Genomic DNA, 22,373 nt, shown 5'->3' on the forward strand with positions numbered 1-22,373 from the left:
TGTGGAAACGTAGATTTCCATTCCACAAATCTTATTATGTTTCTAAGAGAAACTAGAAATCTAGATTTCTGTGGAAATTCTTTTTTTTTTTTTATGTACTGGCAGAAACAATTTTAAATACCATACAGGACAAAAAAGAACACATCTCTGGAAGAATTTGGCCCCAAGCCACCAGTTTTCTACTCCTGCAATCTACCTACTTATCTTTAGATAATTCACTAATATTTCTGGGTTGTGCTTAACCCACACACACAAAAGGTTACACACACTACCGGAAATCTATCACCACTTTTGTTATAAAAATGCTGAGGATACTGTCTCTTACATTATTAAGAGACTCCTAGACAAAAGGTCCACACAAAAAAATCTCTTAGAATTCAGTGCTTCAAAAAACACTGCTGTCCTTTAGGAAATGGTAAAATGCGTAACATTTGAGGCTTTTTATATACAAAATGTGTCTAACACTTATAACTTAATCTTCATAATAACACCATAAAGTAGGCATTAAGATTGTCCCCATCTTACAGATGAGGAAACTGAGACACAGAAAGGTTAAAGATCTTGCTTAAAGCCAAAAGTCACATCCAGGCAGTCTGGTTCTCTGCAGTTTTGCTCTTCCATCTTGGCAATAACAACTACCTAAAAGCTGACTGTCTCTTTTCTTGCCTTAGCTGTCACGCCAACAGCAACTACACTGGCCTTGTGCTCTAAATGCTTCCTTTTCCCAACTCTTAATTTCTAGTATTCTTTTTCTCTTTAATGTACATGCTGGTAGTTTATGCCATCTAAAATCCTTTGTATAGCAAGGCAGGGCTAAGATATTTTTTTGTTGTTGCTGTTTGAGACAGAGTCTCGCTTTGTCACTCAGGCTGGAGTGCAATGGTATGATCTCGGCTCACTGCAACCTCCACCTTCCAGGTTCAAGTGATTGTCCTGCCTCAGCCTCTGGAGTAGCTGGGATTACAGGCGCCCACCATCACGCCCGGCTAATTTTTGTATTTTTAGTAGAGACAGAGTTTCACCATGTTGGCCAGGATAGTCTCAAACTCCTGACTTCAGGTGATCCCCCCACCTTGGCCTCCCAAAGTGCCAGGATTACAGGCATAAGTCACCGTGTCCATCCTACTCCTTAAGTTTTATTGTAAAACTTAAGACTTTCAAAATATAGCTACTAGAAATTTTTAAATTTCTACGTAGCCTATATTTTATTTCTATCAGCACCATACTAGATACTGCAGTAAAAAGTTTTAAAAAGGTGAAATTAGTTTTAATATTCTTTAATCAATATATCTAAAATATCATTTCAACATATGATCAACACAAAAATTATAATTAGGTATTTTACACTTGCTTTTGCACTAAAGCTTCTATATACAGTATGTACTTTACACTTACAGCACATCTCAATTTGTACATTTTTGTCAGAAATAGCTAAACTAAAAAGAAATAGCTGAACTGTATTTAGATTTCATAAAATTTACTATTTATAAAGTAGACTCACATACCCAAGTTGTTTAAAACATATTTAAAAGTCTTCAAATAACTAAGCTGGGTGTGGTGGCTCACACCTGTAATCCCAGCACTTTGGGAGGCCAAGATGGTGGATCATTTGAGGTCAGGAGTTCAAGACCAGTCTGGCCAACACGGTGAAACCCTGTCTCTACCAAAAATACAAAAATTAGCCGGGTGTGGTGGCGGGTGCCTGTAGCCCAGCTAGTCAGGAGGCTGAGGCAGGAGAATCTCTTGAACCTGGGCAGTGAAGGCTGCAATGAGCCGAGATCATGCCACTGCACTTCAGCATGGGCAACAGAGCGAGACTCCATCTCAAAAAAAAAAAAAAAAGTTTTCCAATAGCTAAATCAAGTACCAAAAACAACTTATTTTCCTTTAGGATTCACCTGAGTTGAAACAGCCACATTCCAAGAGGTCAATAGCTACATGCAGCTACTGGTTACCATAATGAACACAGCATCTAACAAATAAAATGCAATTAAAGAGTGGCTGCAGGCTGGGCATGGTGTCTCACGCCTGTAATCCCAGCACTCTGGGAAGCCAAGGCAGGTGGATCACCTGAAGTCAGGTGTTTGAGACCAGCCTGGCCAACACGGTAAAACTCCAACTCTACTAAAAATACAAATATTAGCTGGGCATGGTGGCAGGCGCCTGTAATCCCAGCTACTCAGGAGGCTGAGGCAGGAGAATCGCTTGAACCTGGGAGGCGGAGGATGCAGTGAGTCAAGATTGTGCCATTGTACTCTAGCCTGAGTGACAAGAGCAAAACCCTGTCTCAAAAAAAGTGGGCCGGGCGTGGTGGCTCACGCCTGTAATCCCAGCACTTTGGGAGGCCAAGGCGGACAGATCACGAGGTTAGGAGATCGAGACCACCCTGGCTAACACGGTGAAACTCCATCTCTACTAAAAATACAAAAAAATTAGCCAGGCGTGGTGGCAGGCGCCTGTAGTCCCAGCTACTAGGGAGGCTGAGGAAGGAGAATGGCGTGAACTCAGGAGGTGGAGCTTGCAGTGAGCCGAGATCACACCATTGCACTCCAACCTGGGCAACAGCGTGAGATTCCATCTCAAAAAAGAAAAAAGTGGCTATTATTACACACTAAATGAAAATGGCACTGTGACCATATGTGCAGGTGACAAAATCTAGATATGAACCTTTTACAGGCATATTATAAAGGTAATTCCAACGGGTGGGGTACCAAATTACTGATATGAACAAGATGGTGACTCACTCAAACAGAGGAAACAGAATAAGAACTTAAAATTATGATTCCCCGTCCCATTCAGAAAAATATTTTATGATAAAATTTTAGCAGTTTTCTGGAGCATTTACACTTTCTAAGAATTAAATTTTTTTTTTTTTTTTTGAGACAGAGTCTCGCTCTGTCGCCCAGGCTGGAGTGCAGTGGTGCAATCTCGGCTCACTGCAAGCTCCGCCTCCCAGGTTCACGCCATTCTCCTGCCTCAGCCTCTCCAAGTAGCTGGGACTACAGGCGCCCACCACCAAGCCCGGCTAATTTTTTTGTATTTTTAGTAGAGACGGGGTTTCACCGTGGTCTCGATCTCCTGACCTCGTGATCCACCCGCCTCAGCCTCCCAAAGTGCTGGGATTACAAGCGTGAGCCACCGGGCCCGGCCAGAATTAAATATTTTATCAAATAATTAAATCCCAAAATATCTTCAAATGCCACCTAACCTTAAAAGCACATTCTATTTAAACATATTGAAGAAATGAATCTTAGAAAACATAGAGAGATTTTTTACAAAATGAAATATCCCCCAAAGTCTTAAATCTACTCTGATTCCAAATTCAAGAATTTGCCCTTAGTCCGGGCACAGTGGCTTACACCTATAATGACAGCACTTTGGGAGGCTGAGGCCCAAAGATCACTTGAGCCCAGGAATTCAACACCAGCCAGGGCAATGTGGCAAAAACCCAACTCAACAATTTTTTTTTTTTTTTTTTGAGAAAGAGTCTCACTCTGTCACCAGGCTGGAGTGCAGTGGCACGATCTCAGCTCCTTGCAACCTCTACCTCCCGGGTTCAAGCGATTCTCCTGCTTCAGCCTCCTGAGTAGCTGGGACTACAGGTGTGCACCACCATGCCCAGCTAATTTTTGTATTTTTAGTAGAGATGGGGTTCCACCATGCTGGCCAGGATAGTCTCAATCTCTTGACCTCATGATCCACCCACCTCGGCCTCCCAAAGTGCTGGGTTTACAGGCGTGAGCCACCGCGCCCAGCCCCAATTTTTTTTTTTATTAGCTGACCGGGCATAGTAGTGCACGCCTGTAATCTCAGTACTTTGAGAGGCCAAGACACGTGGACTGCTTGAGCTCAAGAATTCAAAATGGAGCCTGAGCAACACAGCAAAGCCCTGTTTCTACAAAAAACACAAAAATTAACCAGGTGTGGTTCCCAGAAGGTCAAGGCTGCAGTGAGCCCAGTAGAAAGTAAGCTTGAGGTGTCCACTGCACACTCCAGCCTGGGCAACAGAGTGAGATCCCGTCTCAAAAAATTAGCTAGGGCCGGGCGCAGTGGCTCACTCCTGTAATCCCAGCACTTTAGGAGGCCGAGATGGACAGATAACGAGGTCAGGAATTCGAGACCAGCCTGGTCAATATGGTAACACTCCGTCTCTACTAAAAATACAAAAATTAGCCAGGTGTGGTGGCACACACCTGTAGTCCCAGCTACTCAGGAGGCTGAGGCAGAAGAATCTTTTGAACCCAGTAGGTGGAGGTTGAAGTGAGCGGAGATCACGCCACTGGACTCCAGCCTGGGCAACACAGCGAGACTCTGTCTCAAAAAAAAAAAATTAGCTGGGTGTGGTGCCATGCACCTGCAGTCCTAGTGACTCGAGAGGCTGAGGCAGGAGGAGAACTTGAGCCCAGCAGGTTGAGGCGACAGTGAGCCATCACAGAGCCACAGCGTGGGCCACAGAGCAAGACCCTGCCTCTAAAAACAACAAAAAAAGAATATGCTCTTAAAGAACTTCCTTGGGAATATGTAAATGTACTGCTTCCAAAATGTTAATAACGGTTATCGCTGACGAATTGAGAGTCTTCTCCCTCACTAGAGTTTTTTATAGCCCAATTTCTAATATATCAGATTTCTGTAAATCTAACCTAATACTTAAAATCAATCAACCAATCAACAAGAACACGTGGGCATCTATTGGCTTTATACTATGACACACACTATATGGATAACCACCTGGATCAATTTTTGATGCGGTAAAGCTTATAACTGAAACATCGGAGCCTCAGGGTTTCATTCCACTCCTAACACTCTACGAATGAAATATGAAATATATTTCAAAGAACGTATTATATTTTTAGAAACTATTCATGTGAAAGAGAAGAATGCTATTATGACATTAATTCTGTCCCAAACCAAATATATGAATATATTGATGAGCCGGCAGTTGCTTCTGCCTGGCCCCTTTTCTTTTGATCCAGTCCCCTTTCCTCTGATACTAACACATCAATTTTTCTTTGGGAAACTAATGGACTCCCACTCTTGATCATGTATTTCTAAAGACGTTGACCCCACTCCAAACCCCAAGATGAGCATAAAACCCAAGTCAGTCTGATGAGATTAAATCCCAGTACTTTTTTGTTTTAACTTGGGGGCAGGAGATCTCCTTCCACTGAAATTACTGACCTAAACAGAAAATAAGCTGATGACTATCTTTCCTGACAGTGTTGCACATTCTTTCTTTCAATTGGGCAGTCTGTTCCTTAGAGAGACTATTTAGCATATAATACAATTCTTAAATTATTAAAATAAAATTTAATAGCATTAATATGAAATAAAAAATAACCCACTATTTCCTTTTCTGTGACTAAATCCCACTTATGACAATATAAACATGGAAAGAAGAAAGGATTTATCATTGAGACTGTCATTCTAAAAGCCCAGACTGGACATATTAGATAGTAACCATTTGTGCATGGGAGACAATCAGCAGCCAGATCTGCTCTAGTTACAGCAATCAAGGCACAAAGTAATTAGAACAAAACAGACACCACCAATTGGCAACCACCTAATTTCCTTAACTTAAAAACATATTGTGAACTTCTCCACACAACATTGTGCCCAGAGAAAGTAATTAAGAAGACATTTAGCAAGCTTTAAAAAAAAAAAAAAAAAAAACAAATAGGATCTTACTCTATTAACCAGGCTGGAGTACAGTGGTGCAATCATAGCTCACTGAGGCCTTAAAACTCCTGGGGCACAAGCAATCCTCTTGACTTAGCTTCCTGAGTAGCTGGGACTAAAGGCATGCTCTACCACAGCACACTTTTTTTTTTTTAAGAGCAGGGTCTCACTATGTTGCCCAGGCTGATCTCAAACTCCTGGCCTCAAGTGATTCTCCCATTTCAGTGTCCCAAGTAACTGAGATTACAAGCAAAAGCCACCATGTCCAGCAAGAAACATTTTCTTAAATATTCATTATAGTCCAGGTACTCTGGCAGAACAACCACATAATCCTGGTCAATCTTTAAGCAAGCTAGTTGCCACCATCAAAACATTCTCTCATCCGTATAATGAGACTCCCAATGGAAAGGATAATTGATAGCAATATCATGCCTTTCCAGGCCTGCGGCTTGCTCTCTCAATCTTACCCTCAGTTCCACAATGATCAGACTACAAGGCCATCAAAAGTACCTCCCCACCAGACAAAGATGGACAATCCCTGAGCAACAGTGTCAAAGAATACCCTTGCTACATGTCTCAGCCCAGCCTACCTGTCCAAAGTGAGCAGGGTAGCCCAGCATGTGCATATACAGTAATTTTGCCACATTCCGACATCGGTATGTATTGTCTTCTTCTCTAAAAGATGACCGGATTGCAGCACATTCTTTCTGGATCATTTCTCGTTCTTCAGCTTGGGTTCGGGCTGTCCGGATGGTCCGGATCAGCTCCCGCAATCTGATGGGGGCTGGCATCCTCTGGATATGGAAAGACATTAAATAGAGATGTTCACATTTTTTACTACCAAAGCTATTCACACAACTTCCCATTTAAATTTTTGACTAGTTTTTAAGAATTCAAGACTTGCCAAATCCAGCTTAGCTAAGCTAAACAAAGCGTGCTAAGCTTCCGCAAAGCTATTACATACAGACCTCTCAACTCTGTACATTTCTGGAAAGGCTACAAACAAAAATGGTTAAGTATTAAATTAAGCAAAATAAGACAAAGAATACACCAAATATGTAAAGTCTATCACTAATATCAAAATATCTCAGAAACTAATACAACTCAAATCTTTACTCAATCCTTAAAGTAATAAGGAAAGGCCTATGCCTAACCTTAGAAAAGATAGACATTATCTGTTCAACTGCTGTTAAACATAACATAGCTCAACAAAAATAAATATGGTCATAATCACAGTTCAACTCAACAAAATATGAGGGGTTAAGAGAGAAGACCAATTGTCAGATTAAAACACATTCAACAAACTGTAATCATCCCAGTACACTGCATGTATACTTTGAAAATGTGATGAGGAAAAAATAAACTAACCTCAGAAAATAAGGCTATTAGTGTCATGAATATCTTTTAAAAGTAAAAAAAAAATATGTTAATAAAGGACATACAACAGCCTAAATAATTGTTAAAAAACAAACAAAAAAAAACAATGTGCACTACCTAATTTCAAGAATTACTACAAAGCTATAGTAATCAGGGAAATGTGGAACTAACTGAATTAAAGAATAGACTGAAGCAGGCCAGGCACGGTGGCTCACGCCTGTAATCCCAGCACTTTGGGAGGCCGAGGTGGGCGGATCACCTGAGGTCGGGAGTTCGAGACCAGCCTGACCAACATGGAGAAACCCCATCTCTACTAAAAATACAAAATTAGCCAGCCATGGTGGCACATGCCTGTAATCCCAGCTACTCAGGAGAATTGCTTGAACCCAGGAGGTGGAGGTTTCAGTGAGCCAAGATCACATCATTGCCCTCTAGCCTGAGCAACAAGAGTGAAACTCCATCTCAAAAAACAAGAATAGACTGAAACAAAACTGAAAGTTTAGGAATAAACCCACACAAATATGCACAAGTGATTTTTAACAAAGAGGCCAAAGTTATTCAATAGGAGCAAGATAGTCTTTCAACGAATGGTGCTGGCAACTATCTCTCTCCATGGGGGGAAAAAATTAACCTCAATCCTAACCACACACAATACACAAAAATTAACTAAAAATGGATCACAAACCTAAAAGTCAAAGCTAAAACTAAAAATCTTCCAGAAGAAAACACAGAGGAAAATCTTTGCAAACAGGTTAAACAGAGAGACTTCACACACAACCACAAAGTATAAAAGAAAAACTTAATAACTGTACCCTATCAAAGTTTAAAATTTTTGCTCTTCAAAAGACATCATTATGAAAATAGGGCACACCAGCTGGGCACAGTGGCTCACGCCTTTAATGCCGCACTTTGGGAGGCCGACGCAGGCAGATCACCTGAGGTCAGAAGTTCGAAACCAGCCTGGCCAACATTGCAAAACCCTGCCTCTACAAAAAATACAAAAATTAGCTGGGCGTGGTGGCACACACCTGTAGTCTCAGCTAACTGGGATACTGAGGCAGGAGGATTGCTTGAGCCTGGGAGGCAAGACTGCAGTGAGCCAAGATCACACCACTGCAATCCAGCCTGGGCAACAGAGCAAGACTGTCTCAAAAAAACAAAAAGAATAACAACAACAACAACAAAAATCCTCACAGAAGTGTAAAACAATAAGCCAGAAGAGTCAATTTTACCATGTTAACTTTAAAGAGTTTATTTTAAAGTAAACAAAAAAGCCCTTAAACTAAACAATGAAGACCTATTTGATCAGTTATAGAATATATACCTGAGAAAATTACTAGTTGTTCTAACCTGCTTAAAGGCATATTTAACCACTCAAGTAACAAAACATTATTGTAAAATCTTGTGAAGAATGTTGTATGTAGATAGGGAAACCCTGTCTCTACAAATAATTAAAAAAAAAAGTTAGCCGAACATAGGGGCACACGACTACTGTCCCAGCTACTCAGGAGACTGAGGCAAGAGGACAACCTGAACCCTGGAGGCTGAGGCTGCAGTAAGCTGTGACACTGCATCCTGGGTGACAGAGTGAGACCCTGTTGCAAAAAAAAAAAAAAAAAAAAAAGTTGTGTGTAATGGGTGTATTAAGATATGGTCATACGGCTGGGTGTACAAAAGCTAACACTAAACTGTCTTTTTTTTTTTCTGGTGGAGTTTCGCTCGTTGCCCAGGCTGGAGTGCAATGGCGCATACCGCAACCTCCACCTCCTGGGTTCAAGCACTTCTCTTGCCTCAGCCTCCCAAGTAGCTGGTATTACAGGCATGCACCACCATGCTTGGCTAATTCTTGTATTTTTAGTAGAGACAGGGTTTCACCATGTTGGTCAGGTTGGTCTTGAATTCCTGACCTCAGGTGATCCACCCGCCTTGGCCTCCCAAAGTGCTGAGATTACAGGTGTGAGCCACCGCGCCAGGCCAACACTAAACTCTTATATGGCTGAAGGTAGTCTCACCTCAAAAATGAAGTCATTTTCGGAGTCAATAAACTAGAGACGAGAACTATGGGGGATGGAAGGCTAAAAAAGATTCTATTAATCTGAACCATAAAGGTGTCAAGATGTCTAGACGGGAGTTTCTGTATGGCGGGTTGAAAGACCATGCCCTCCAAACACAGGCAGGTCAAAAAAGCCACCTGTTAAGCTATGAACTTTTTGGCATTCTAAACTGGTAAAATCAGACTGAAAGAGAAGATAATGCTTAATATATGTGGAGAAGGGCAATGACAAATCTTCAGGAACTTTTACTTATTTCTACCCCAGATATATAAGAAAGTCTATTCTGAAAATCCCAGCCCTTTCCAACCCTGAAAAACAAAGAAATGTGAGTCCGTATTTTGGCCAAAGCACTGAAAGGAAGGAAGCACACCACAGGAACCAAGCACTGGAAGTAACAGGAAGTTAAAGAATTACAAGTGAGGAGGCTGGGTGCAGTGGCTCACACCTGTAATTCTAGCACTTTGCGAGCATTGAGGTGGGTGGATCACCTGAGGTCAGGAGTTCGAGACCAGCCTGGCCAACATGGCAAAACCCCGTCTCTACTAAAGATACAAAAAATAGCCAGGCGTGGTGGCGCACACCTGTGATCCCAGCTACTATGGAGGCTGAGGCAGGAGAATCGCTTTAACCCGGGAAGTGGAGATTACAGTGAGCCAAGATTGCATCACTGCACTCCAGCCAGGGCGACAGCACAAGACTCTGTCAAAAAGAAAGAAAAAAAGGCCGGGCGCGGTGGCTCACGCTTGTAATCCCAGCACTTTGGGAGGCCGAGGCTGGCGGATCACGAGGTCAGGAGATCGAGACCACGGTGAAACCCCGTCTCTACTAAAAATACAAAAAATTAGCCGGGCGTCGTGGCGGGCGCCTGTAGTCCCAGCTACTCAGAGAGGCTGAGGCAGGAGAATGGCGTGAACCCAGGAGGCGGAGCTTGCAGTGAGCACTCCAGCCTGGGCGACAGAGCGAGACTCCGTCTCAAAAAAAAAAAAAAAAAAAGAAAGAAAGAAAGAAAAAAAAAAGAATTACAAGTGAGGCTGGGCACGGTGGCTCACACCTGCAATCACAGCACTTTGGGACACAGACACGAGCAGATCGCTTTAGCCCAAGAGTTCATGAATAGCCTGGGCGACATGCCGAAACCCTGTCTCTACAAAACAAACAAAATGAGCCAGGCATGGTGGCATGCACCTGTGGTCCCAGCTACTTGGGAGGCTGAGGTGGGAGGATGACCTGACCCTAGGAGTGAGGCTGCAGTGAGCTGAGATCAGGCCACTGTACTCCAGCCTGGGGGATGGCACAAGACCCTGTCTCAAAAAACACAAAAAGCAAACAAACAAAAGAAATAACAATAATAAACTCCAACCTTTTTTTAAAAAAGTCCTGAACACAGTAATGAAACTATACAGAACATAGCTGAGAATCCAAAAACACATTTTTATTATCTCAAGCAGCCAATATAGAGAGTGACATATCAACACACTAAAACATCTACTTTACTCCAAATAGAGGTCCTCATTCAGCCTGTTCTGGAATAGAAGCTACAAATCAGAAAACTGTTAAGGGAAAGAGGGGAGGAGGGTGGACCCAGGAGATAGAAACTGCTTTAGAAAAGGACATCTATGATATTTAAAAATGTCACCCAACACCAAGGGAGGAAACAAAAGCAGCAACAAAAACAAACAAATAAATAAAAACCTACATACAGCAGAAACAAGCATTTTTAAAACAGTCTGGAGCTACTTACCGTGTAACCAAAAAGTAGCCAACTCCCACTAAGGTCCTAACAGCACCAATAAATTATAAACAGTACCACAATGTAGTTTTTGTTGTTGTTTTTTGCTTTCTTTTTGAGACAGAGTCTCACTCTGCCACCCAGGCTGGAGTGCAGTGGCGCAATCTCGGCTCACTGCAGCCTCTGCCTCCTTGGCTCAAGCGATCCTCCCACCTCAGCTCCCCAAGTAGCTGGGACTACAGGCACAAGCCACCACACCAGGCTAATTTTTGTATTTTTTGTAGAGATGAGGTTTCATCATGTTGCCCAGGCTGGTCTCGAACTCCTGAGCTCAAGCGATCCACCCGCCTTGGCCTCCCAAAGTCCTGGGATTACAGGCGTGAGCAACCACACCTGGACCATAACGTGGTTTTATAAAAAGACCTTGATTCTCCAAGAAGTGGTTAAAATAAGATTAACATTTAACATTCAATTCACAGGGAAAAAACATGAATACAAAATTATATCTGTATTATAACCAACTTCTAAAAATTTTACAGTTCAGGTAACATCTGCCCTTACTAATTTAACTACCTGACCCGTCAAAGACTGAGAAAGGTATGTTAAAGTCTACCACTAAGATTGTGTTTCCAACATTTAGTATTTCAATGGTTTCACTCTACGCTTAAGTGTTCCCTATTTTATATTCATTATGGCTTGTACACTCTAACAAAATAAAATGTCCCTCTTTGTCCTGTTTTTTTAAAGCAAATAATAAAAACATCTCTTAAAACAAGGATGGAAAGGGAACACAAAAATAATTAAAAGTCTGACTTAAGGGACACGGATTAATGTGTTTCAGTTTTTATTAACAGTTATATGATAAATAATGATAAAAACAAAGGAAAAAAAGGAAACATAAAATTCATTTTAGAAAAATTTCTATCCAAAATGGTTAAGCAAAATTGGGTTTTGGAGCTTAAACTAAATAAGATTACTTTATATGCCCAAAGAATCAAAATTATAAACTAAAGGAAAAAAAATTTAAAAAGAAGAAGAAAAAAATAATGTGTGCATGTTTCAATTCTCCTAAAATTTATGGCCAAAATGGGGAAGATGACTATTTTCCAACACCTTCACAAATCCCTTTAAGTATAAAGATTTTTCTCATACAGCAATACCATTCTCAGGCCATGAGAAGTACCTTTTTTTTTTTTTTTTTACTTTGAAATGCCTATTTTTCCCACGAAATACAAGCTCCCTAAGGCTAGATCTTCATTTGCCTTGTTCACTCTTGTATCCCCCTATAAGAATACAAACTTGATAAATACTATATTTATTAAATCCTAAATGCTAAAATATCTTTAAAAAAAATTGAATTGTCCTTTCCAAAGCACACAAAATAAAGGTATACCAGCTGCTCACCAACAGCTACGGAAAAAGGGTGTCAGAACTCAACCCAGTTCTCTCTTCTACCCTGCCCAGATAACGTTCTCCCTGCTTCAGAACTCACACTGCCCGCTGTGCACTTTCAGCTACTGATAGCCAACCATCAAGGACACAACCAAAAAGCTGGAGCTTCTGCAGCTATGTGGTCAGTCTTCCCCTAAAAGACTTCAAGTTATTTGAGCTCTAAATCTAAAAACAAAATTCTAAAACTTAACTTTTCAACATTAAAATCACCTATTTTTCTATCCAACAAAGATTGTACTTGAAGAAGTCTTTCTGGCTAAACAATAAGACCCAAGCAAATAAACGAGACTTCAATTAACTTCACCACTGACTACTGTGTCAGTCACAGACTTTAAGTCTGGCTGAGAATGTTCAAGGGATGTAAGTTAACATCAGGCAAAACCCTCCAAAGAAGTTACCATGCTAGGCCGGGCACGGTGGCTCACGCCTGTTAATCCCAGCACTTTGGGAGGCCGAGGCAGGCGGATCACGAGGTCAGGAGATCGAGACCACGGTGAAACCCCGTCTCTACAAAATATACAAAAAATTAGCCGGGCATGGTGGCAGGCGCCTGTAGTCCCAGCTACTTGGAGAGGCTAAGGCAGGAGAATGGCGTGAACCCGGGAGGCGGAGCTTGCAGTGAGCCAAGATTGCGCCACTGCACTCCAGCCTGGGTGACAGAGCGAGACTCCGTCTCAAAAAAAAAGAAGTTACCATGCTTTCCCTCTTGCATTCTCCAGATGGCCTATATTTTTATATTATGGGCCATACAGAACCCCTATTTCAGATTTTTATTTCATGTGTATATCTGAGTTGCTTTAACGCATTTACAACCTGCAAAATACTATGACTAGAATGTGACACGAGGAAAGCTTAAATCAAATCAACTGATTGTATTATGCTTCAATCAGACTTTTACTTTACAATACATCTTAGATATTCTGGCTATCATTACACTGATCTAGCCTAGCTGGTTTTCTCACTGCCTGTGTTTTTGTGGTTTTCTTTCTTTTGAGGGGAGTAGAGGGGTGCATACCTATTTCCCCTATATGAAGAAATGTGTTCACAGAAGGGAAATGGTCTACAGAGTGAATAAACGGAAAAGACCAGTTAGAACTTCACTGGTTGAATAGGAGATTAAATCTGGAGATAGGCCAGGTGTGGTGGCTCGCGCCTGTAATCCCAGCACTTTGGGAGGCCGAGGCAGGTAGACTGCTCAAGTCCAGGAGTTCAAGACCGGCCTGAGTAACATGGCGACATCCAGTCTCTACTAAAAACACAAAAATTAGTTGGGTGTGGTGGCGCATGTGTCTGTAGTCCCAGCTATTCAGGAGGCTGATGTGGGAGGATCACTTGAGCCAAGGGGACAGGGGTTGCAGTGAGCTGAGATCGAATCACTGTACTCCAGCCTGGGTTGCGGAGTGAGACCATCTCAAAAATAATAATAATGATAAAATGAAATAAATCTGGGGATAAGTATTCTGGTCATCAGAGAGGCAAACACCATTGTAAGACAAGCATAATTCTTTGATCAGGTTTCACCATGGCCTAATATGATGAAACACTCAAGACCAACTTTATATGATCTGATTTCAGGCTCACAGTGCAACTTTCTGATTATTAAATACTTCCTTAAGCGCCTCAACTCCCAAGTACCTCCATACAAGGAATAGTGTCCTGTGGAATGCAGGCACAGGTAATTCAGGAGAAGAGCATATCCCCCCCGTTGTGTATTACAATACTACAGTATTATTATAACTTACAAATCAGTGTGTTTGATTGGTCTCGATCACCCCTAGGAGATGAACTACTGAAATGGAATTTCTGGATCTTCAAGGCTAAAGAATAAGCTGTGGAATGTAGGATCACATTGAGATACCACCCCACCCTGTCTAGGCAGCCAGATGGCATCCCTCTAAGAGGACTTAAGTTCAATTCTCCCTAAATTGTCACAGTAATTACAGGAATCTTATTTTATGCTTAATTATCCATAACCAAAATTCACCAGAACTGAGATCTAAAAAGCAGATGTCTATAAATGCAAACATGCGTACTGAACAATTCAACAGCACCAAGATGCATAAAAAGCAGACTGGGCACAGTGGCTCAGGCCCGTAATCCCAGCACTCTGGGAGGCCGAGGAGGGCAGATTGCTTGATTCCAGGAGTTCAAGACCAGCCTAGGCAACACAGCAAGACCCTGACTCTTAAAAAAAATTTTATATATATACATATATGTATAAAAGCATGAAAAGCAATAAAGGCCAAGTAAACAATGATCGCTAAACAAGACAAACATCTAATCTGACACTAATGAAATAAAATTTTCATTCTCCCAACCATAATCTTATTAGCAAAACCATACTAAAGTACTCTCAATTCAAGAAGTATCATCAAATTCTCAAAACAAAAATTTGGCTTAAAGACATGACCCAAAGGGTATAATTAATGTTGAAGAAGGTTATCTGATGTAAATATAGATGCCTTTTTAACTTCTATACATAGTCTGCTATCTTTCAAGTAACGAGCATGTAAAACTTGGAATAAAACTTGCTTTGAAAAAAATCAAATTAACAAAAACGTATAAATAAAGCAACTGTAAACTTTCAAACCTAGTAAGGTGTCATTCATTCCAGAAAAACTTATCTAAGGGTACTCTTCCCTAGGATGACAAGCAGAAACATTAGAAAGTTACTTAATATAGCCGGGCGCGGTGGCTCACCCCTGTAATCCCAGTACTCTGGGAGGCTGAGGTGGGCAGATCACGAGGTCAGGAGTTCAAGACCAGCCTGACCAACATGGTGAAACCCCATCTCTACTAAAAATACAAAAATTAGCCGGGTGTGGTGGCACACGCCTGTGACCCCAGCTACGCAGGAGAATCACTTGAACCCAGGAGGCAGGGGTTGCAATGAGCTGAGATTGTGCCACTGCACTCCAGTCTGGGCAACAGAGCAAGACGCCGTCTCAAAAAAAAAAAGTTACTTAATACTAAGATGACAAATTTTCCCTAGCATATTCTTCATGAATCCAAGTTCTATTAATTCTGGATACACAAGGAGAGTGGGGGAGTTGTCCAAAGAAAATTAAAGATTTACTTTTAATTGATGTATCTGATATTAACTAGTTAGAAGTGGAGAGTAAACAGTCCCATTGACAATAGTGTCAAAATAAAATACATAGGAATAAATTTAGTAAGAAAGGTATAGGAACTATACGAAAAAAACTTCGAAATCTATAAAATATTTGTTGAAAGACCTAAAAGAAACTTGAACAAATAGACACACACTACAGCAAGGAAAAATTATCATCAAAAACTGTTAAGGCTGGGTGCGGTGGCTCATGCCAGTAATCCCAACACTTTAGAGGCCAACGTGGGAGGATCACTTGAGGCCATGAGTTAGAAACCAGCCTGGGCAACAGAGTGAGACTGTGTCTCTACAAAAAAAAAAAATCTGCCTCCCAGATTCAAGCAATTCTCCTGCCTTAGCCTACCAAGTAGCCAGGACTATAGGCGCGTGCCACCACGCTCGGCTAATTTTTTGTATTTTTAGTAGAGACAGGGTTTCACCTTGTTGGCTAGGATGATCTCAGTCTCCTGACCTCGTGATCTGCCAGCCTCCGCCTCCCAAAGTGCTGGGATTACAGGCATGAGCCACTGCACCCAGCTGGAATGGACTCTTCTAAGACAGTTTCAGAAACCAAAGACGAAAAGAGGGATATATATAATTACCTGAAAATGTCTGTGACATAAATAAGGTTAAAAGATAAATGAGGCCAGGCGCAGTGCAGTGGCTCATGCCTGTAATCCCAGCGCTTTGGAAGGCCGAGGCAGGCAGATCACCTGAGGTCAGGAGTTTGAGACCAGCCTGGCCAATATGGCGAATCTCTGTCTCTACTAAAAGTACAAAAATTAGCCGGGCATGGTGGCGGGCACCTGTAATCCCAGCTACCCAGGAGGCTGTGGCAGGAGAATCGCTTGAATCCAGGAGGCGGAGGCTGCAGTGAGCCAAGATCACACCGCTGCACTCTAGCCTAGGCAACAAGGGCAAGACTCCGTCTCCAAAAAAAAGGATAAATGAAAGACAAGAAAAATACACGTGCCATATAACAAAGAATTCACATTCCATAAGCGCTCCTACAGGAGACAAAAAAAGAGAAAGAAAAATGAACCAAGGACATGAGCAGACAATTCTCAATAAAGGAAATCCAATGGCCATCACATGTATCAAATAAGGCTAGCCCCAGTAACAGGGAAGTTAAAATTAAGACAAACTGCATGACCCATTTATCATCCAGCAGACTAGTAAAAATTAAACTATGTATTTACACCCAGTGGTTTCATGATATGGAGAAGTTACTGCTATTTGGGATGAAAATTATGATAACCTATTTAGAGAGTAATCTAGCAATAATAATACTTAAAATGTATTTCTCTGTTAACCCAGAATTCCCCCTTTGGAGACTCTACAGAAATAAAAGCATCAGCAAATAAGGTGGCATGTACAAGGATATTTATTGTAGCACTTTGTTAAGTGGCAAAAATCTAGAAATGATCTAAATGCCCACAGGAAAATAATAAATTATGGTACATCCATGCTATAAGACACAATAGGACTATTTAAAGGAATAAGATAGAATTATATTTACTGTGGGCTGAGTGCAGTGGCTCATACCTGTAATCTCAGCACTTTGGGAGGCCGCGGCAGGCAGACTGCTCAAGTCCAGGAGTTGAGACCAGCCTGAGCAATATAGCTATATCTCATCTCTTATTAAAAAAATAATAGGCTGGGAGAGGTGGGTCACGCCTGTAATCCCAGCACTTTGGGAGGCCGAGGTGGGCGGATCACGAAGTCAGGAGATCAAGACCATCCTGGCTAACATGGTGAAACCCAATTCTACTAAAAATACAAAAAGTTAGCCGGGTGTGGTGGCAGGCGCCTGTAGTCCCAGCTACTCGGGAGGCTGATGCAGAATGGCATGAACCCAGGAGGCAGAGCATGCAGTGAGCCGAGACTGTGCCACTGCACTCCAGCCTGGGTGACACAGCAAGGTTCCATCTTAAATAATAATAATAATAATAAATTATATTGGCTGGGTGCAATGGCTCACGCCTGTAATCCCAGCACTTTGGGAGGCCGATGCAGGCAGATTGCTCAAGCCCAGGAGTTCGAGATCAGCCCAAGCAACATAGCAAAATCTCATCTTTTAAAAAAATAATAATGAATTATATTGCCAGGCACGGTGGCTCACGCCTGTAATCCCAGCACTTTGAGAGGCCGAGGCAGGTGGATCACGAGGTCAGGAGATTGAGACCATCCTGGCTAACACGGCGAAACTCCGTCTCTACTAAAAAAAAATACAAAAAATTAGCCAGGTGTGGTGGTGGGCACCTGTAGTCCCAGCTACTCGGGAGGCTGAGGCAGAAGAATGGCGTGAACCCAGGAGGCGGAGCTTGCAGTGAGCCGAGATCGCGCCACTGCACTCTAGCCTGGGTGACAGAGCAAGAGTCCCCATCTCAAAAAAAAAAAAAAAAAATTATATTGGCCAGGCACGGTGGCTCACACCTGTAATCCCAGCACTTTGGGAGGCCAAGGTGGGAGGATCACGTGAGGTCGGGAGTTCAAAACTAGCCTGACCAACATGGAGAAACCCCCCATCTCGGGCCGGGCGCGGTGGCTCATGCCTTTAATCCTAGCACTTTGGGAGGCCAAGGCGGGTGGATCACGAGGTCAGGAGATGGAGACCATCCTGGCTAACACAGTGAAACCCCATCTCTACTAAAAATACAAAAAATTAGCCGGGCGTGGTGGTGGATGCCTGTAGTCCCAGCTACTCGGGAGGCTGACGAAGGAGAATGGCATGACTGGGAGGCAGAACTTGCAGTGAGCCGAGATCGTGCCACTGCACTCCAGCCTGGGTGACATAGCAAGACTCCGTCTCAAAAAAAAAAAAAAAGAAACCCGTCTCTACTAAAAATACAAAATTAGTGGGGCATAGTGGCACATGCCTGTAATCCCAACTACTAGGGAGGCTGAGGCAGGACAATCACTTGAACCTGGGAGGCAGAGGTTGCGGTGAACTGAGATCACGCCATTGCACTCCAGCCTGGGCAGCAAGAGCAAAACTCCATCTCAAAAAAACAAAACAAAACAAAACAAAAATGAATTATATTGGCTGGGCGCGGTGGCTCATGCCTGTAATCCCAGCATCTTGGGAGGCAAAGGCAGGCAGATCACTTGAGGTCAGGAGTTTGAGACCAGCCTGGCCAACATGGCGAAACCTCATCTCTACTAAAAATACAAAAATTATCTGGGTGTGGTGGCAGGTGCCTATAATCCCAACTACTCTGAAGGCTGAAGCAGGATAATCACTGAACCCAGGAGGCGGAGGTTCCCATCACCTGGGTGACAGGGTAAGACTGTCTCAAAAAACAAACAAACAAAAAAAAGAATAATATTTACTGACCATGACATGTTAAAAAAAAAAAAAAAAGTGTTATAGAGTAATATAAATAACATGATCTCTCTTTAGCAAAAACAAAAAATTCCTATATACATTTACGTGCGTATATACAGTACTTAACTAAGCATTGAGAGAAACATTGAAGCATATTCATTCATAATCTGTTAAAATTGTGGGTTAAAATTAAGACTGTCATAGAAGAGATGATGTAACACTATAGGGTAAACGTCCCTAATCCAAAACCTGAAATGCTCCAAAACCTGACATTTTTTTATTGTTGACATGATGCTTGAAGAAATGCTCTTCAAGGCCGGGCGCGGTGGCTCACGCCTGTAATCCCAGCAGGGGAGGCGGAGGCGGGCAGATCACAAGGTCAGGAGATCGAGACCATCCTGGCTAACACGGTGAAACCCCGTCTCTACTGAAAATATAAAAAATTAGCCGGGCGTGGTGGCAGGCGCCTGTAGTCCCAGCTACTCTGGAAGCTGAGGCAGGAGAATGGCGTGAACCCAGGAGGCGGAGCTTGCAGTGAGCTGAGATTGTGCCACTGCACTCCAGCCTGGGCAACAGGGCAAGACGCCGTCTCCAAAAAAAAAAAGAAATGCTCTTCAAGTGTTTCAGATTTTGGATTTTAGGATTAGGGATGTACAAGTGGCGTAACGCAAATATTCCAAAATCTGAAAAAAATCCAAAATATGAAACACTCCTGGTCTCAAGTATTTCAGATAAGGGATGCTCAACGTGTATTTGGTTGAAAGAGCTAACTTATATAAATAATTACACAGTTGTACAACTCAAAGTAAAAGGAGTTCCATTAGTGTTTTTACAGCTCAAGTTAGTGAACCTATTTAACTAAACCTCAAAACTAAACAATTGAGAAATTGTTCAGTCTTAAAAGAAAGCAAAAGAAGCGTTTTTTACTTTTTTTTTTTTTTTTTTTTTTTTTTTTTTTTTTTTTTTTTTTTTCTTGAGACGGAGTCTCGCTCTGTCGCCCAGGCTGGAGTGCAGTGGCGCGATCTCGGCTCACTGCAAGCTCCGCCTCCCGGGTTCACGCCATTCTCCTGCCTCAGCCTCTCCGAGTAGCTGGGACTACAGGCGCCCGCCACCACGCCCGGCTAATTTTTTGTATTTTTTTTTTTAGTAGAGACGGGGTTTCACTGTGGTCTCGATCTCCTGACCTCGTGATCCGCCCGCCTCAGCCTCCCAAAGTGCTGGGATTACAAGCGTGAGCCACCACGCCCAGCCGACTTTTCTCTTTTTTTTGAGACAGTCTATCTCTGTCACCCAGGCTGGGTGACAGAGTGCAGTGGCACAGTCTTAGCTCACTGCAGCCTGAACTCCTGGGTTCAAGTGATCTTCCTGCCTCAGCCTCCCAGGCAGCTAAGGTTACTGGCAAAGACACCACAAACCCAGCTACTTTAAAAAATTTTGGGCCAGGCACAGTGGCTCATGCCTGTAATCCTGGCACTTTGGGAGGCCGAGGCGGGTGGATCACTTGAGGTCAGGAGTTCAAGACCAGCCTGGCCAACATGGTGAAACCCCATCTCTACTAAAAGTACAAAATTTAACTGTGCATGGTGGCGGGCGCCTGTAATTTTAGCTACTTGGGAGGCTGAGGCAGGAGAATCGTTTGAACCCAGGAGGTGGAGGTTGAGGTGAGCCGAGATCGCACCACTGCACTCCAGCCTGGGTGACAGAGCAAGACTCTCTCTCAAAAAAAAAAAAAAAAAAAAAAAAAATTCGTACAGCCAGGGTCCCACTGTGTTTCCCAGACTGGTTTCCAACTCCTGTCTTCAAGTGATCCTTCGGACTTGGCTTCCCAAAGTACTGGGATTACAGACATGAGCTACCAGGTCTGGCCAGCAAAGTTTATTTTTAGGTTTAGAAAACATGTAACATCTTTACATATCTTTGAAAGATTTAAAATATTTTAGCCAGGCTCTGGCTCACACCTATAATCCGAGCACTTTGGGAGGCTGAAGCAGGTCAATCACCTGAGGTCAGGAGTTCGAGACCAGCCTGGCCAACATGACAAAACCCCGTCTCCACTAAAAATACAAAAAGTAGCCAGGTACAGTGGTGCACGCTACTCGGGAGGCTGAGCACAAGAATCACGGGAACACAGGAGGTGGAGGCTGTAGTAAGCGGAGATGGCACCACTGCACTCCAGCCTGGGTGACAGAGTGAGACTCTGTCTCAAAAAAAATAAATAAATAAAAAATAAGATGTTTTTATTTATAAATTACAAAAGTCACATGTATTTTTTCCTCATCTTTTAAAAAAATGACTTCTTCTAAAACTACTTAATTTGTTGCCAACAACATTTATAATTTACTAATTAAATCTCCCAATGGTCTGAGTAGGCTTTTTTTTTTTTTTTTTGAGACGGAGTCTCGCTGTCTCCCAGGCTGGAGTGCAGTGGCGCGATCTCGGCTCACTGCAGGCTCCGCCCCGTGGGGTTCACATCATTCTCCTGCCTCAGCCTCCCGAGTAGCTGGGACTACACGCGCCCGCCACCACGCCCGGCTAATTTTTTTTGTATTTTTAGTAGAGATGGGGTTTCACCATGTTAGCCAGGATGGTCTCGATCTCCTGACCTCGTGATCTGCCCGCCTCGGCCTCCCAAAGTGCTGGGATTACAGGCGTGAGCCACCGCGCCTGGCCCTGAGTAGGCTTTTTTTAAAAGTAAAATTTCCAAGTACCTAGTGAAAAAAAGCATTTCTCATTTCAATCATCTCATCCTAACCCTTGCCCTTTTATGCTAAAGTGTTAATGCTGACTCAACACATTTGGCAAGTGTGTTTTTCTCCCACTTCTGGACCCTTCAAACTTTAACCAGTTTCTCCAGCAACCAAAACTCATGCCATATTAAGTGTATTGTGTTTTAGGTCAGTGAAGAAAAAAACTTAACATGTATCTTCAAAGTAAAAATGACACCTCATTCACGCCTGTAATCCCAGCACTTTGGGAGGCCAAGGCTGGTGGATCACTTGAGCCTGGCCAACAGGGTGAAGCCCTGTCTCTACTAAAAATACAAAAATTAGCTAGGCGTGGTGGCGCACACCTGTAGTCCCAGCTACTCAGGAGGCTGAGGCAGGAGAATTGCTTGAACCCGGGGGCGGAGGTTGCAGTAAGCAGAGATGGCTCCAAGGCACTCCAGCCTGGGCGACAGAGGGGGACTCCATCTCAAAAAAAAAAAAAAAAAAGACACCTCTTTTCCCTTTTCTCTTTCTTGACCTCATTGAAATAAAATTTTCTATACAAAAAGGCAACTGGAAAAATGCTACTACATTTTGACAAACTTTTTTTTTTTGGGGAGGGACAGAGTCTCACTCTGTCCCCAGGCTGGAGTGCAGTGGTGTGATCTCAGCTCGCTGCAACCTCCACCTCCCAGGTTCAAGTGATTCTCCTGCCTCAGCCTCCCGAGTAGCTGGGACTACAGGCACGCACCATCATGCCCAGCTAATTTTTCTATTTTTTAGTAGAGACAGGGTTTAACCATTTTGGCCAGGATGGTCTCGATCTCCTGATCTCGTGATCCACCCGCCTCAGCCTCCCAAAGTGCTGGGATTACAGGTGTGAGCCACCTCGCCCAGCCAACAAAGACAATTTCAAAACCTGTAAGCCAAGAAATACAAAAGA

The 22,373-nt window shown here is 42.8% G+C and overlaps 1 protein-coding gene across 3 annotated transcripts in view; it reads right to left on the reverse strand.

Moving 5' to 3' along the window:
- Window positions 1-22,373, reverse strand: part of AP1G1 (adaptor related protein complex 1 subunit gamma 1) — an 80,094-nt gene that overhangs the window by 53,222 nt on the left and 4,499 nt on the right. For all 3 annotated transcript variants that reach the window (XM_055298499.2, XM_055298497.2, XM_063611591.1), the window contains exon 2: window positions 6,267-6,470. In XM_055298499.2, coding sequence (XP_055154474.1) covers window positions 6,267-6,467 — 201 coding nt within the window. In that variant the 5' untranslated portion in view covers window positions 6,468-6,470. The remainder of the gene's footprint in view (window positions 1-6,266; window positions 6,471-22,373) is intronic.

Source organism: Symphalangus syndactylus, chromosome 11 (genome assembly GCF_028878055.3).
Source record: "Symphalangus syndactylus isolate Jambi chromosome 11, NHGRI_mSymSyn1-v2.1_pri, whole genome shotgun sequence".
NCBI classification, from domain to species: Eukaryota; Metazoa; Chordata; class Mammalia; order Primates; family Hylobatidae; genus Symphalangus; species Symphalangus syndactylus.